The sequence below is a fragment of the Rana temporaria genome, chromosome 8, assembly GCF_905171775.1.
Source record: "Rana temporaria chromosome 8, aRanTem1.1, whole genome shotgun sequence".
NCBI lineage: Eukaryota > Metazoa > Chordata > Amphibia > Anura > Ranidae > Rana > Rana temporaria.
In genome coordinates this window covers 88793708-88811321 of record NC_053496.1, presented here as the reverse complement: position 1 = coordinate 88811321, position 17614 = coordinate 88793708, and the positions used below count along the sequence as shown (strand labels likewise).

General features: G+C 41.5%; 1 protein-coding gene across 1 annotated transcript in view; it reads right to left on the bottom strand.

Annotated features, from left to right (window-relative positions):
• PKD2L1 (polycystin 2 like 1, transient receptor potential cation channel) overlaps positions 1-17614 on the bottom strand; it is a 74941-nt gene that overhangs the window by 16527 nt on the left and 40800 nt on the right. Inside the window, exons 5-11 of the mRNA XM_040362173.1 lie at positions 16112-16336; positions 15643-15871; positions 12004-12174; positions 9544-9725; positions 9334-9454; positions 6987-7085; positions 6446-6567 (exon numbers count right to left, since the gene is read on the bottom strand). Of these exons, the coding sequence (XP_040218107.1) occupies positions 6446-6567; positions 6987-7085; positions 9334-9454; positions 9544-9725; positions 12004-12174; positions 15643-15871; positions 16112-16336 (1149 nt within the window). The remainder of the gene's footprint in view (positions 1-6445; positions 6568-6986; positions 7086-9333; positions 9455-9543; positions 9726-12003; positions 12175-15642; positions 15872-16111; positions 16337-17614) is intronic.

Below are 17614 nucleotides of genomic sequence, written 5' to 3'. Positions count from 1 at the left end.
GGTGGGGTGTTTACCGCCTTAAATTTATTTTTGGCCATATTTTTTAGGCACAAAAAACAATAATTTTGTAACCATTTTTCTTGTTTTTGGTGTGTTTTTCTAAAACAAAATTTTTGGGTGAGAATTTGGAGTCAAATCTCTACTTCACTAAATTCAGTGATTAGAGAGATTTATAATTCTATATATATATTGAAAATAATTTTTGGCGTTGTTTATTCTTTATGGTCTAAACTTTATAGTATCCCAAAATGTTCAACATGGTCAAAAAGTAACAAAATCAAATTCAAAAAATATAAAAACTCACAACAGCAGTCAGTCATGGTGTGCTTTCACACTGGAACACGCCAAAATTGGAAGATACACACATTCAGTGCAAACTCGCCAAATGTCATTGGTTCAACAGACAAATGGCCACATGTGCTATCTGACATCATGGGTGATCAATGTCTGTGTTTTGTGGGAGCAAACCCTTCCTCTCAACTACTTGAGGATGGAGGAGGGGGTTGGACCCACAAAGCACAGACATTAGATATTCTGTGATGGCAGATAGCACATGTTGGCACACTGTGTGTGTATCTTCAAATTTTGGCGTATTCATTATTCAAACTGTTAAAATGTTTGTGGGGGCGGGGGATGGGCGGGGGGTGTTTCAGTCTTTGACACGGCCCATCATGTCAATAATGTTCTTAAAATTTGCTTCGATTACCATCATTCTTTGCCGCATATTGTCCATTTCCGTGCTGCATTCCAAAAGGACATTTGTTACATTCTGTTCCATGAGAAACATCCTTTCACGCATATTGTGCATTTCAGTGCTGCACTCCATTACCTGCTGAATAATTATAGCAGCACTTGCACGTGAAAATCTTGGCACACCATCCTCCTCCCCTAAACCAACAAAAAAAAAATGGCATTTACAATATTATTTTTCAATGAGGCCTATCTACATATGTTTTTTGGAATCAAGCTAGGGTGACACTGACCTGATGGGCTTCTCCTTTCCACCTCTTCGACATCTTCTATCACTCCTCCTTCTTCCACCACCTCCCCATCATCTTCAATCACTCCTCCTTCTTCCACCACTTCCCCATCATCTTGGACTCCTCCTTCATCCATCAATCCACCTTCTTTCAATTCGCCAAATTGTTCTTCCGCCACTTGCCCTTCATCTGCTATGACTTCTAAGTCCAAAATTACTTCTTCCTCCTCTCTTCCTTCCTCCTTTCTTCCTTCCTCCTCTCCTTCCACATCCTCCTCTCCTTCCACATCCTCCTCTCCTTCCACATCCTCCTCTCCTTCCACATCCTCTTCTCCTTCCACATCCTCCTCCTCCTCCACATGTTGAGATGGCAGATTTTGGCCTTGTCTGGCCCTCTCTGCCTCCTCCAAATGCTGGCGACTTCTTTCCCCTGAAATAAACCAAAAAAAATGTAGACTCATCAGCACACAGATATTGGAGAGCATAAATCGCACACATTGCTTAGAAGATGCTTTCATTTAGTTACTTTTATCTTTCACCAAACCTACATTTTGCAATTACTTCTATATGGCAAGCTCTGATCCTGCCCCTTTTTAGCAAAGTGACACACATGGATGTCCCCCCTAAACTGTATTTCTGGGATACCCTACCAAAACCCATTTTTGATTTGGGGAGACACAGGTGCTCTGCATTGCAGATGTGAAAACATCTGCTTTATTACCACTGTTTTTAGAATGAATCCTGTTTGCCTTTCCCATTCTCCTTCTTTTTTTTTATAGAACTAGCTTTTACACAATGTTTACAAACAAAGTTTTTGGCCAGTGAGCCATGTCCAGGTGTGTTGTTCCTGGAATAACCGAGCCTTTCTGATAAACTATGTGATGTTACGTTGTTTACTAAGAACACTGTTTGTAAATATGTAGTTATTTATGTTCTAAAAAATAAATAACAACATGTCTTTAAAATTACAAGCAGGCCAAGGAGGCAGATGGTGAAATATACATGGCAACACATTATTGCAGACAATCACCACCCCCCCCCCCCCAAACCCAATATATATTTACTTACTTTTACGCAGAATTTTAAGTATTTTCTTCATCTGATGTGGCTCCCTCAATTTTAAGTCTGACCATCGTTTCCTCAGCTGTTCCTTGGACCTGGTGATCCCAAACATCCTCTGCATTCTCCTCGCCACCTTGTCCATAATATGTGCCTTTCGGCGGTTAGGGGTCTTGTATGGCCCTAATTCACCATCATAGTCCTTTTTTCGCATGATGTAAACTAACTCCACCATTTCCTGGAACCGCATATTAGTGGCTTTATATCTTCTTTTCCTTGATCGGGACGTCCCTGCCTCTGTCCCTTCACTTGTGGCATGAGAGCATCGTGCCCGCTCGTGTGACATCGCCATCTTTCCTTTCCCACAGAGATTATGGGCGTGGAAAAGATGAATTCTTACGCCATGGGCGGAGAAGAGGGCGGCGTTTAATACATACGCGGAGTGTAGAGAATGCAAACAACGTGTTTACGTCCGTTACGCGGAGAATCTTCGAGCGCATCCAGAACATACACAGTTAACGCCATATTTCCTAAAATCATTGATTAGGGGCCTCGCAAAGGTGACGAGGGCGGGGTTTCATAAATACGCGGAGTGTTAAAAAGGTTTACGCCGTGATTACGCATCTTACGCGGTAATTAGGCGAGCGTGAGAAACGAGGAGCGAGAGACAGGAAGGTAAGGAATTTAAAAATGTGATCAGCAGAGGCCTTGAAAATGTAGACACATGGGATGGGGGTTTGGGCTGTTGGTTGCACCCTTTTTAAGCTATTCTGTCTATGGGGTACCACAATGTTATTTTGGTATCCAAATGCTTTTGGACACCTCACAAAATAGAGATGTGAACAATGCTGTACCTCATTGACAAGTTTTTGAATGGTGTATTCAGATCAGGCAAAGTATTGTTCAAGTGTTGGTTGTACAGAGGTCATTAGGAAGTGTCTTTTATGTCATCCATTGTCAGGGGTATGAGATTTACACATGAAAGAGTGCCTAGATGAAAACTGTCATTTGTAAGCATTGTTTAATTTAATATATTTAAAATATTTACTGCAATGTGAACAATGGCTCTGCATCTAGCAAATCAATGTTTGGTACAAGCAATGCGGCCGAGCTGCCAATCATTGTTTAAACAAGAGAGACTGTGTTTGGAATTAGATATAGGTAATACATTTGAAGACACATATTAGATCAAGGTCAACGCTGATCCTTTTGAATATTTATTTTTCTGTGGTTTATGTTTTTGTAATCTAGACTCAAAAAGAAATATAATTTTTCAAAAATTGCAATGGACCTCCTACAAAGCAAGGAATCTATAGAGGCCTTACTTCAAAAATACCAGGACACGCCCATCCTGTGGAATTCAAAACACTCGTTATATTGCAATAAAGAGGTACGAGCGGCAGCACTAGAAGAGCTAGCAAATTATATGCAAACTTGGGTGCCAGGATGCACTGCCAACATGGTGAAGGATAAACTTGCCAACCTCAGAAGCACATACAGGAGAGCATACAAAGCTAATAAAATCAAAAAATCGGGAGCAGCAGCAAGACAAGCAAAGGAACCCAAACTGTGGTATTATAAACAGATGGCTTTTTTGCGGGACGAAATGGAAGGCAGGAAAACGATGTCCAGTCTTTCTTCCAACCTTTCCTCCATGCTACCTTCCAGCGGACATTCCCCAGATGACCACAGCCCTGCAGAGTCGGAGGAAGAGGGCCTGGCTGACAGAGATGCAGATCTGCCACCCTTCGATGAGGAGGTATAGTAGTTTCCTCTATATTTATGGCCTAAATAATTCTTGGTGGATTAATGATTAGATATTGAAAAAAAAAAACCAAGCTGGAAAAAAACAAACAAAAAGGTGTACAGACAAATAGGTGTCAGGGATGACAACTGCAGGGGTCAGAAGTAGAGTGTATTCAAGTAATAATGAACAGAAAATACTGAACGAAAAACATGAAAATGAGTGTGGTTTTATTTAGCGAAATTGTAAAAAAATTCCTTTTTTTTACACACAGGAAGAAGAGATCAGCCAGGAGGTGGCAGATCCTCAGGTGTCTGTCAGCCAGGAGGAGGCCGGGGTCAGTGGCAGCCAGGAGGAGGCCGGGGTCAGTGGCAGCCAGGAGGAGGCCGGGGTCAGTGGCAGCCAGGAGGAGGCCGGGGTCAGTGGCAGCCAGGAGGAGGCTGGGCCCAGTGGCCTGCAGCAGGTCCACCCGGCCAGGAGAACCACCACCAGCCAGTCTTCTCCCCCCCAGGTGAGGCCATCAGGCCGAAGGAGGCAGTTGAGGCCTGTGGAGGAGGCAAGCCTCCGCATGATCCAGGAGGCAAGCGCCATCATGAGGGCCCCCCTCAACCCCACAGAGGCCTTCAGTGCCTCATTGGCCCATGATTTAAATGAAGGGGAGGAGGACCAGAGAAGACTGGCAAAGGCCCTGATGAACCAGGTACTTTGGTGGATGCAGAGGGGCCTGCTGACCCCAGACACTGGGCTATGTGACCCGGCCCGGCTTGCGGAACACCATCCTCCTGCTGCCACATCAACCCCACCTGCAAGACCCCGTGTTCGATCCGCTGGAAGGCTGCCTGGAGGGAAGGCTGGAAAGAGGAGGAAACGTTGATTTTCTGCCTTCCATTTCCTTCCACATAAAGGACATCTTGTTTGTACTACCACAGTTTGGGTTCCTTTGTTTGTGTGCTGCTGCTTAATATTTTTGTGTTTGGCTCCTGAGGCTTGGAAGTTTATCCTTCACCATGTTGGAAATGCAAGTTTGCATATAGTTTGCTATCTATTCTAGTGCTGCCGTTCTTTTTATTTTTTTGTGATGACATTTGCCAGAATAAAAGGCCTTTTGCTTTCATTTGAAAACATGTCTATTGTTTGATATACTGTGGGGATTATTAGGCAGCAAACCTTTAATAAATATACAATGGGTAATTTACAAAGGACACACTCCTTGGGGGGGGGGGGGGACATTTGGTGTGCCAACATGGTTTAATATTCTCTAATGAAACACCAAAAAAAAAAAAAAAAAATTAAAAATACATGTAAAAAAAAAATAGTTTAAATGGTGACATAACTAGAAACAAAAAAAGAAATTAAAAAAATGCACATTCCTTTACAAAAATGAATACTCTAAATTATGGAGGACCACCAACCAAAACACACGTCTGGCATAGAAAACATTATTAAAGGATTACATCACAAGCAAGAAATGTGACATTTCAGTATGGGACAACTCTATTGAAATTGCATCAGCAAGAGAACGGGGTTATTCTAGCAAGAGAAGAATTAATCAAACGAGGCTTTAAAATGTGGTTTAGTGCGCCTTTTTAAGACATTGTTCTCTTGCTAGAATAAAAGGTTTCTAATGACGAATGTGCCATATCCCAAAGAAACGCGAGTTTTACCTGAACGAGCGCTCCCGTCTCCTCATTTGGACTGAGCATGCGCGGGGTTTTTGTACGCTGCTTTTGTGTACAGACGACCGAACATGTCTGACGGACACGATTCCAGCAGACTGTTTTAAAGCAAGACCAGGAAACAGTTGTTCGTTGGAAAACGGTCTGGCCGACGATTGTTTGCTGGAATTCTGTACGTTACTGCCTACACACGAACGAACATGTCCGCTGAAACTGGTCCGCGGACCAGTTTCAGCAGACATGTTTGGTCGTGAGTACGAGGCCTTACAGATAACGTTTGACCTCTGTCATTACCAACAAAGGATATATAATAAGGATATAGGATATATATATATATTTCCACCATAATTTGCAAATAAATTATTTCTAAATCAGACAATGTGATTGTCTGGATTTGTTTCCACATTTTGTCTCTCATAGTTGAGGTATACCTATGATGACAATTACAGGCCTCTCTCATCTTTTTAAGTGGGAGAACTTGCACAATTTGTGGCTGAATAAATACTTTTTTTTGCCCTACTGTGTGTGTGTATATATATATATATATATAGCACCTGTGACAAACTTTGGTTCTCTAAATTTTCCATAGGCGGCATTCTAAAAGCCTGTGAATGTCATCAGTGTAGAGTTAATCGTGAATAATGGGCCCAGAATTATTGCTCTCACTCTGGCACGCATGGCGACATGCAACATGTAATGCACTCAATGCTTTTGTGCATAGGCACCCCACGACGCATGTGTTTATGTTTGTGTGTATGGGGGGAGGTTGTGGTTTAGGTGCCTGGGTGTAACTTTTTTTTGCACATCACATAGGGAACAGTTAGGTTGCTCTCCTATATTATTTGAGATTTGTATAGCTTTGCTTATGTAACCAGCCTTGTAATGAACACCGTTTTATTTGTTTACAGACAGTGGTACACTATGACACCTGTTGATGTATGTGTCGTGACAAAGGTCATTATCTCAGTAATTTTTTTTACCACTCACTCTTTTAGACTGTTCTTGAATTCTTCGAAAGTCACTTCTTTAGAAGCATTCTGTAATGCTTTCTGCACATCTGAAATTCGTTCTTTCTTTAGCTTAAGCTTCATCAGTGTCTTCTTGTAACCCTATTTATAGGAAGTAAGATGCACATATTGTTTTTAGTGATAATGCTATTGATAAAACTATAAATATTTATAAATATTGAAAAACATAAAAAAAATTAATTTACTTATTACTATATTATTACTAAATTGTATTTACTAGCAATTAGCAATTAGTAAAGGGTGCTGTTTAGAAATGTTGGAAATCATAAATTACACATACACATGCCTTGTGATTTATGTAGAAGGAAAAAATGCTTTTGAGTGTATTCAAAGCAATAGGGGATGCCTCAGCGTTTCTTCTGAGCTGACTCTGGCCTTTCTAAATTCTCCTTTCCTTTTGACAATTCTGACACTAATGGACATGTGCACAATCCCTTAGACATTCATGAATTTCCATTGTAAAATTTGCTGTTGATTTAAGGTTTAGTAATTACAGTCACCTGCTTTAAAATGTCAGAAAACTGTAGCTCATTCTTCTGCTTTGAAAGTTCCTCTTTGACCTCTGAGTAGGTGTCGTTGATGATGGCCAAAAACATGTTCTACGGAAAAAACACACAATACAGTAATTTTGCAAAATTAATGTCAAGCACTTGTTTTGGCTTTACTATCAATACATACCGAATCCCAGGGTTGTAAGAAATATTACACCCCTTATTATTTTTATTGTTATACAGGATTTATATAGCGCTAACAGTTTACGCAGCACTTTACAACATAAGGGCAGACAGCGCAATTACAATACATTTTAATACGGTAGGAATCAGAGGGCCCTGCTTGTTAGAGCTTACAGTCTAGTATTGGACTAAATCGGTAATTAATCTGTAATTTCCAGTGCAGCAATCTATTCTTATGACTTTGACCACATAAAGTAGCCATGCCAAAGTTAGCAAAGTTTTAAATAGTAGAAGCCTAATTTATTAGAAAACTTAAGCCCTTTACACACGATCGGTATGTCCGATTGACTGTTTTCATCGGACAAACCGATCGTGTGTGGGCCCCATCGGTGAGAAAAAATAGAACGTTTTAAATTTTTCCTATGGATAAAAAAAACGATAGAAAAAAACAATCGTCTGTGTGGAAGTCCATTGGTCAAAAATCCACACATGCTCAGAATCAAGTCGACACATGCTCGGAAGCATTGAACTTCATTTTTTTTCAGCACGTCATAGTGTTTTACGTCGCCGCGTTTTGGCATGGTCGGATTTTTGACTGATGGTGTGTAGGCAAGACTGATGAAAGTCAGCTTCATCGCATATCTGATGAAAGATTCCATCCGATTAGATTGCATCAGATATCCGATCATGTGTACGAGGCTTTAGTGTTTCTAAACCCAGGACCCTGCATTCACTATAGCTGGTCTCCCACAGTACACTCAACATGGAAATGCAATTATTTTAGTAAATATAAACTGCTAAATACCTTTTCTCATCAGCAGTATATAGCAGTCTTGTGACTTCTATCATTGTTTGGTTAAAGCTTGTAGGTGGAGTTTTCATTCTACTCTGACTGTCCTATAAGGCTGCATGACCCCCTGACCCTCTGTCGGAACAGTGCTGATTGACCCTGTGCTATTCACGTGCACCCTCCCAAGAAAAAAAAACTCTCTTGCAATACACACCAAACTGAGCATAATTACTGAGTGACTCCAATTATTCCATATGTAAAATGTAAACTTTTGATCAGGGTCATTTGAGTAGTTTATGTTGCCATTATGATTTAAAAAGAGTAAACACAGTTGATTGATAATAAATGGCTTCAGTCAAACACTAACCACGAGTGAAAGAATTTTTTTGTGTTATCATTCATATTCTCTGAAAAATGGCCAAGAAATCATAAATTCTGCCAGGGTATGTAAACTTATGAGCACAACTGTATACAGACTGATTTTACTGTTGTGGGCTTAGTAGCACTTTAAGTGTACTAGGACCTTCATATCTATTTACAGCATATTCAAAAAAATACCAGTCATGACAAATGTAAAACAACTGGCTGAATGTAATTTAACCCATGGTTTAATGTAACTGATGTGAGGAACATCAGTTTACACATAACCCAGAAATAGATTAAATGGACATTGCTAAATCAACCAGCACAGAATGCAGCATTCAGACATTTGTTTTGGCAACACACACCATGTTCTTTCCCCACACATGCTGTTCTTACTCTCAGGCCGCGTACACACGGTCGATCCATCCGATGAGAATAGTCCGACGGACCGTTTTCATCGGTTCACCGCTTAAGCAGACCGATGGTCTGATGTGCGTACACACCATCAGTTCAAAAACCGATTGTGTCAGAACGCGGTGACGTTAAACACACAGCGTTCTGAAAAAAACGAAGTTCAATGCTTCCAAGCATGTGTCGACTTGATTCTGAGCATGCGCGGGTTTTGAACCGATGCTTTTGTGTACTAACCATCGGTTTTGATCGATGGTCAGCCGTCCATCGGTTCGATTTTAAAGCAAGTTCTCTCATTTTTGTCCGAAGGACAACAGACCGATGGGCCGTACACACGGTCGGTTTGGACCGATGAAACTGGACTTCAGGTCGCTTTCATCGGTTTGGACCGACCGTGTGTACGCGGCCTCAGTGTACAATGATCAGGTGCTGCTTCTGTTTCCATCTACCTCTTAGTATGAATTGCCCCTGCATTTCCTCTATTCTCCTCTGTCCACAATCAGATCCTAATCTGGCTTCCTCTCCCTCAAACCACAATCTTCTTGCTTGCTATGCTGCTTAGCTAGAGCAATGGAATAGTTATTCAATTATAAGTTAGCAAAATCTTACCAACAGCACAAAGAAGACAAAGAATACGTAGGTTACAAAATAAATTGGTCCCAAAATTCTGTTAGCATTGTCAATAGCGTCATAGTCAAAATCTCCTAAAATGATTCGGAACTGGGTAAATCTGGAACATAGAAATTTTGCAAACTGTTTATTCCTGAGCAGACTGTATCCAAAGATGACACTTGAAACATAAATAAAGCTTAAACTTACATGCATTTAACAAACGTGCTAAAAGTTTCCACTTGTGTGCCAAAGAGAAGATATCCAAGCTGAGCATAGGCAAAAAACACTATGAAGAACATAATCGCAAATCCAAGAATATCCTTAGCACAGCGGGCAAGAGTAGACGAAAGTTGTGTCATTGTCTTATTGAAGCTAATGTATTTAAAGATCTGAAAGAAAACAATGTAAATTCTGATAAGAATGTATGTGGCTCACTTGTAAAAGCTGACTGAAAGTGCATAAAGCCTTATAGCATTCATTAACTCTTTGTAACCCAGGGCTGGGACATAGGGTGGGCGGAAGAGACGGCTGCCCTGGGTGCAATGTGTATTTTTGGGATGTGGGAGCCACAGGTTCCTTTTACTATAAGGCTGACGGGAGTAGTGACAGTGGCATTACTACTTTTGTCAGCTCAGTGCTGGAAGTGGCAAGGAGGAGAGTAGGAGAGAGCCGGAAAGAGGTATGGGCTGTGTTCTCTATTTCCCCCTGTTCCTTTTCATAAACTCACACATAATGAATGGGGGATGCAATTTGGCATCTTTGCCCTGGGCGCTGGATGATCTTGTCCCAGCACTGTTGGAACCACAAGATAAATGGTATTAACAACTTTCAGCATACATAGAGCATTATTGAATAGGAATTTGTAAATTCGTTTTTTTTTTTATTAAGAAATACATGTGAATAAAATCATCTTAATACTAATAATCATGCTGAAGTTTGGGAGTAGGCAGGCATGGAGCACCACATCCCCATCCCCCTTTTCACTTCCTCTTTCCTCCCCCCTTTTTTTTCTCTACCATCTTTCTTTCTTTTTTCCCTTTCCTTCCTCCACTTCCGAGTATCTTGGTTGCCCACATTTCTCCAACTCATGGTACAGAGTAACCCCACATAAAGGTCCTCCTTACTACCAGCCTTATGATCAGAGCCCTCCCTCATAGGCTAATTTACAAAGAGGCTTCAGTTAGACTAGGTGTCCAAAATGTGTGGCTCCTGTGCTATCTACTAGCCTATTTTGGTACGAGTTTTGATGGACTTAATCAATGTACTCGCTGCATCTGAACTTGCCCATTCTACATACATGACGTGAAAATGCTCTCTTATTTCTCATGTCTATATTACACATATTGTCCTTTTGGACATTACTAAAGCTGTAAACAAGTCCTATTTTCTTGTATCTTATTAAATCTTAATAACATCTTTATGGATTTATTTTATTATATGAAAAGGCCCAATTTCCAAAATAATAATTGCCCAAGTAATTTACTTAAAAAAAAAAAAAGATTAATTTTCGCTACAATACTACTCTCCATCCTGAAGCTTGGTCCCTCTTCTGGGTTTGACGGGCCAGCATAAGTCAACCTGCTTCCTGTGAGCCCAAGGCATCAAAGACATGCCCCTGGGAGTGTATTATCTCATCCAGCCTCAGCTACCAGGAGAATGCTGAAGAGAATGGCACTGGCGTAATAGAATGAGGAGCATTATCTGCAGCATTCGGTATTATTCACCTCTGAAGACAAGAGTCTTCAATGTCAAGGAGCAGAGAGGAATCTTGGAGTTGGCATTTAATATTTACAATCTCATGTTTAATTTTTAATATATATATATTTGTATATATGTACATGGGTCAGACATATTCGGCCACTATGTATCATATATTGATATATTGTATATATTTGGTAAACAATGAGGCTTGGTGAATGCAGTGACATTCAGATTTAGGTCTAGCAGCTAATCTACAAATCTCCATATTTAATACAATGGCATGTAAAAGTCAAGTAAATAATGTAATAGGTTATTAGTTATATGCAGGGGTCAAGTCCTGGGCAAAAAAGTGTGGGAACTCCCACCCAAGATCCACTCCCCCTACCAAAAAAATAAATGATACGCTCATATGCATAATTACTAAACCGCATGTTTTTTTGTTTTTCTTTTATCCACTGTATCCTTTATGTTACTGGCCGCTTCCTGTATATGGATTTATCGGGTAGTGTGCGGGTATTCCGTCACTTCCTCGATGTCACAATGTCTTCTAGGAGCTTTTGTCATTGTTCCCAGGAGACATTGCGGAGGTCTGCCGCGGGATTTAGAAAGAAGCAAGTAACATAAAGGATTACTAAGGTTCGCCTGCCCCTGACAGTGACTCGAGCTGGGCATCGCCGCTTAGTGAAAGATTGGCTCGGGCGGCTTGGCTGCTCTAGTCCTGCAAAGGGAACTGAGTTCCTGCTGTGAAAAAAGTGCAGGAACTCCGTTCCCACGCGTTCCCGCAGGACTTGAGCCCTGGTTATATGCCATACCACCACTTCTGTCTGCATTATTTAGAAATCTTTTGCTATGTATTGAGTTTCTGACATTTTTACTCTTATCAATGCAGAATTGAGCTTTCATAACACAACTAAATTTGAAGTGCAGTCGATCACCTGTCTGCCACCATAAAGATTGGATACTCACTTTAATCCATGCAAAGAACAGATTAACTGCATTCATGTTGTTATACTGTGTCTGCCAAAAGGCCAGGAATTCAAAGTCTGCATACATGGTGGGTTGTTCCAAAAGGGACCCCATAAGCCGATTGACCTCCAGAGTTCGGAAGATGTGGAATGCAATGGCTACAAGAGAAAGCTTGACAAAACTGTGACAATTACTTATACTTCCACAGTTCATGTATTAAGTCATGATATCAACAATAAAAAAGGACAACAGAACTTATTCTGTAATGTTGAATGTACCATTAACACAGGCTGCATAAGCGAACAGTTTGTTCTGTTGAATCCTTAATTCCATTTTAATAAAATTTCCTTTTAAACGTCCACCAGAGTTCAGTATCTCTATGTCCTGATAAAAGAATCTTCTGGGCTTGGTAAATTCTGGAAATACTGGTAATGATTGTAGCCTGCAGCAACCAGTCAGATTTTTCATAATCAACTCACTAAAGTACTGTGCCTGTTTGGATGATAACTTTGCCTACTGGGCACTTTCTCCCCTTCCTGCCCAGGCCAATTTTCAGTGCTCTAACACTTTGAATGATAATTGCATGGTCATGCAATACTGTACCCAAATAAAAGTTTTTATTTTTTTTGAGACAGATAGAGCTTTATTTTGGTGTTATTTAATCACCACTGTGTTTTTATTTTTTTGCTAAACAAACGAAAAAAAGACTGAAAATTTAGATATTTTTTTTTCTTAGTTTCTATTAAATAAGTAATTTTTCTCCTTCACTGATGTGTGCTGATGGGGCACTGATAGACTACACTAATGGGCATTGAGGTGGCACTGATATGTACCGATGAGGAGGCACTGATAGGCGACACTGATGGGTGGCAATGATTTGTGACTGCTATCAGTGTCCGGCCAAGCACTGGTTAAAGCTTGTTGGAGGAGTTTTGATCCTCCGATTGTCCTATGAGGCTGCACGAATCCTGACCCTCTGTATGCACAGTGCTAATTAGCCCTGTGCTAATCACATGCACCCTCCCAAAAAAAAAAAAAAAACCTCAGATCAGCTAGTCCTAGGCAATCCAAGTGGAAGTGGGAGTCGGGTACCCCCTCAAAAAAAATGCCAAATGTGGAAAAGGAGGAGTACATAAAGTGGAACTTCCCCTTTTGGGTGGAGCTCAGCTTTAAAGAGGGGGTTCACCCTATAATTTTTTTTCTAGCATTAAATTAAGCATAGTAGCGCGAGCTACAGTATACCTGTATTTATTTTTTTGCCCCATACTCACTGTGCAATCCTATAGTGAAGATTCCGACTCCCCGCGGGGAATGGGCGTTCCTATCCAGAGGGAAGATGATTGACGGCCGGCTCTGGCGCGTCACGCTTCTCCGGAAATAGCCAAAATAGGACTTGGCTCTTCACGGCGCCTGCGCATAGTCTGTGCGCAGGCGCCGTATAGCGCCGTGAAGAGCCGAGACCTACTCCGGCTATCTTCGGGGAGCGTGACGTGCCATAGCCGGCCGTCAATCATCTTCCCTCTGGATAGGAACGCCCATTCCCCGCGGGGAGTCGGAATCTTCACTATAGGATTGCACAGTGAGTACGGGGCAAAAAAAAAAAAAATACAGACATACTGTAGCTCGCGCTACTATGCTTAATTTAATGCTAAAATGTTGTTATTGTGGGTGAACCACCGCTTTAAGGTCTGTTCACACAGCAAAGAACAGCTAATCACTCCATTTCCAGGGGAGCAGCTTTTATTCACTTACCTAGTGCAGGTATTTACCCACAATTTTTTTGGCACGAAAATTATCTTTTTACCAAAGAACAGCTTCTGCACACTAAACAGCAATGGTCTCCAAAACAAAAACATGTTTGTCTTTGTCTCTCCCTATTTTTCTTCCTCTCTCTGTCACTCCTTTCCAGCCACAAACAAGAAAAGGATGTGACACCAGAGGAAATAACCTGTAAAATGCATAACAATTTAACACAAGTGCTTAAAATACTAGTCAAAGCGCATTAAAAATGCACGTCAATGAAAGGCAATGGACATCCATTTTTCAAGAATTTCGATACATTTTAATGCATGTTTATGTTCGAACAGTACCTAAAGCCAGGTACACACGGAGTGAATGTCGGGAGACAACGGCCAGTTCAAATGAAAAAGGGCGGCATTCGGTTCATGTGCATGTCGATCTGTCTGATAGAAGCTGACAATTTGGCCTGTCTTCTGCCGCAAGTGCATGATGGAAAACCAGCAGCTGACTGACTCCCAATCAGTGCTCTCAGTCAATGGCAGAGAACGCTGATTGGATTGTTCTGGCGGGGAGGCCGTCCCAATGTCCGAACACCACAACAGTTCAGCAGGGGAGATCACTGAACTAACTTCACATGGTTAGTACAGCTGCTCCAACCAGGGCTGACATTTATTTTTTTTGTTCAACCCGTGGAGTTGAATGAAAAAAAAAAAAAACGAATAGTGTGTACCCGGCTTAAGTGTGAGATCCTCCATTGCTAATCCTGATGCACATTGCCTAAGCACTACCCACAGTGTGTGTCATAGAAGATGCTTCATCAGAGCCAATTTGCATACACGCCTATCTTCCTTTAAAAGCCCCCCTTTTACCTTACTTGTTAGGCTGAACACCAACAGCTAGTATAAATAATTAAAATATAAATATACACAATCCTGTACTATGAAACAGAGTGGGAGGATAAAGCTGTGAAAGAACCAATACTCAGTTAAAAACCATATAGATAATGACTAATACGTACGTTAAATTGATAATATGTTTGATTACATTTAATAAAGTTTTTTATTGAAGGCATATCATAATGCCAGTGCGCTTTCTATTTGTAATAAATGCTGTCATTGCTGGCCTCTCATTCTGAAAACATTAGTTGACTAGTTAATGTTAGGGGTAAGGAAATCAGACTTTTTGGTTGCTTTATTGGAATATGACCAAACATGGCCGTAGACTGTTCGGATCTTCGGAGATTTGAACCGTGTATGGCTAGGCTGAATGTACTCAAGTTGGGGCTGTGGGTGCATCGGCGGTAAAGCGACGCTTTACCGTCAATTTCACAACGCTATTTGACTAGCGGCCGAAAAAGGGTTAAAACCACACGCAAAGCACCGCTGCAGAGGCGCTTTACTGGCGGTATAGCTGCGGTGCCCATTCATTTCAATGGGGAGAAGAGGTATACACACCGCTCCTTCACTGCTCCAAAGATGCTGCTAGCAGCACTTTTTTTAGCGTCCTGTCAGTGCCCCGCTTCAGTGTGAAAGCCCTCTGGCGTGAGGAGTGACTCTTTCAGGGTGCTTTGCAGGCGCTATTTTTAGCGTTATAGCGCCTGCAAAGTGCTTCAGTGTAAAAGGGGTCTAACTGAGCTCCGCAGAGTGTAACTTCAGTACCCCGCCTCCTGCTTTGTGAAAGCTCAGACAAGCTGCATAAATGTTGGACTTTGATTTGATGTAGATAAACAAGTACAGCTTACGTAGGAGGATTTGTAGGAGTATCTTCGTGTATCACCTGGGGCTAGTCACTTCACTGGGTACAGGCAAGGGTTTACAACCACTTTTAAGTCATCTTCCCTTATAGGACAAAAAAAATCTTACAACAGCAACCACATATTTCTTTGGAAAGTGGACTCACCATTATAACGACAACATCTAAAATGTTCCAGATGCTAGTGAAGTATTTGAACCTGTGGATCCTTAGCTCCAGACACTCTTCCACCACATAGTAAAAAATGAACACACAAAATATAATTTCACAGGCAATAATAAAAAAGTCCCACTTGTTGACATAGCGAATGAGCTTGACGGTACGGATCTGCCATGACGATATTGCACCACCAGTTGCTGGAAATTCCACAACAAGCCTACAAAATACATGTTTGTTCTGTTAGTGTATTTATCCAGTGAGCAGTTTTAGAGTAGTGTAACTACAATCATTGTAAAAGTGACCATATACTATACAATCTGATTCCACAATATCCTCTAGTTCTACCAACAACTGTTTAATGTAGGGGTCTGTGCGCATGAATACAGATTGAATGAACTGTTTAGGTGTGTCCTGTTCTAATTTATCATTCATGTAAGTGTAAGTCCGATGCACTCACCTTAATACACAGAATAGATTGATGTTGGCATTGTATACTGAAAAATCAATAAAGACGGCCCGAGTTCCTCTATCCAGCCACAGATTATTTTTTAGTATTTGCAGGCTCCTTATAGTGTCCTGTTTGGTCGTGTTAAAATCTTGATAATAACCTCCACCACTATAGGTTGCTAATATACCCCAATGGGATGAGCCTTTCAAAGTATCTTCTGTAAAATATGTCCACCTGGAGATTTCATAGGAAAAGAAAATAGAAGTAAAAATTCACAGTGATGTCGCTATACATTTATTTTACACAATATTTTAAAAGGGAAATCCATGGAGTAAGCTTGTGGCTGAGTTCCCCAAAAACGAATAAAACCCAGGATGCTTTACCCACTTGACCGCCGGAAGGTTTACCCTCCTTCATGACCAGGTAATTTTTTATGATACGGCACTGCATTCTCTCTTTTTCTTTTGATCCCCTCTGCAGTTTTTAATTTTTGTGCTATAAACAAAAAAAGACTGACAATTTTGGAAAAAAATAACAATATTTTTTGGTTTTGCACAGAGCAGCCCCAATCCTCCTTTTCTGGAGTCCCCCCGCTGGTTCTCCTGGACCTTCCCTCCTGCCCAGTGCTCCCAGAGCATGCAGCTTGCAATGGGGACCCCCAGGCAGGCTCAGCCCTGTCCCCTCTCTCCTCATTAGCTCACTGGCTGTGATTGACAGCAGCAGGAGCCATTGGCAATGAACCAATGAGGAGGGCGAGTCCTCAGAGAGCCCAGGGTCTTGTGCACTTTGTTGGATCGTGATGGGGCTCAGGCAAGTATTAGGGGGGGCTGCTGCACAGAGAAGGCTTTTTACCTTCATGTATAGAATGCACGAAGGTAAAAACCTCAAGCCTTTAGAACCACTTTAATTGTACAGTAAGTGGAGTAGGGAGAACAACAGTATTTTTGCACTTACTGTAAAATTTGCTTGAATTTCGTGAAGGAACACAGGCTCCATTTATTCCTATATAAATTAGTTAAATGCAGCTGCCCACAGGAGAATGTGGACAATGGCAAACAAAAAAGAAATTGGTCAGCCAGATATAATCCCTCATACTCCCAGTGATACTTAGATGTAGATCACAAACACAGAGGAAACTGTGTCCCTAAGACCCCTTTCACACTGGAGCGTATTGCCCGAGAGGCTTTCACACTGGAGCGGTGCGCTAGCAGGATGGTAAAAAAAAGTCCTTCTAGCCGCATCTTTGGAGCAGAGATGGAACGGTGTGTTTACGGTTTTAACCCTTCCTCGGCCGTTAGCGGGGGTAAATGCACCCCGCTAGTGGCCGAAATGAGCCGCAAATCCACCCATAGCGTCGGCGGTAAAAATAGCGCGCTTTACCGCCGAAGCAATGGGTGGCACAGTGTGAAAGAGCTCTAAGTGCCAGTTCACACTACAGCGACATGAAAGTCGGCACGAGTTTGCGAGGCAACTTCAAGGCAACTTCAAGTCGCCTCCAAGACAGGCAACTTT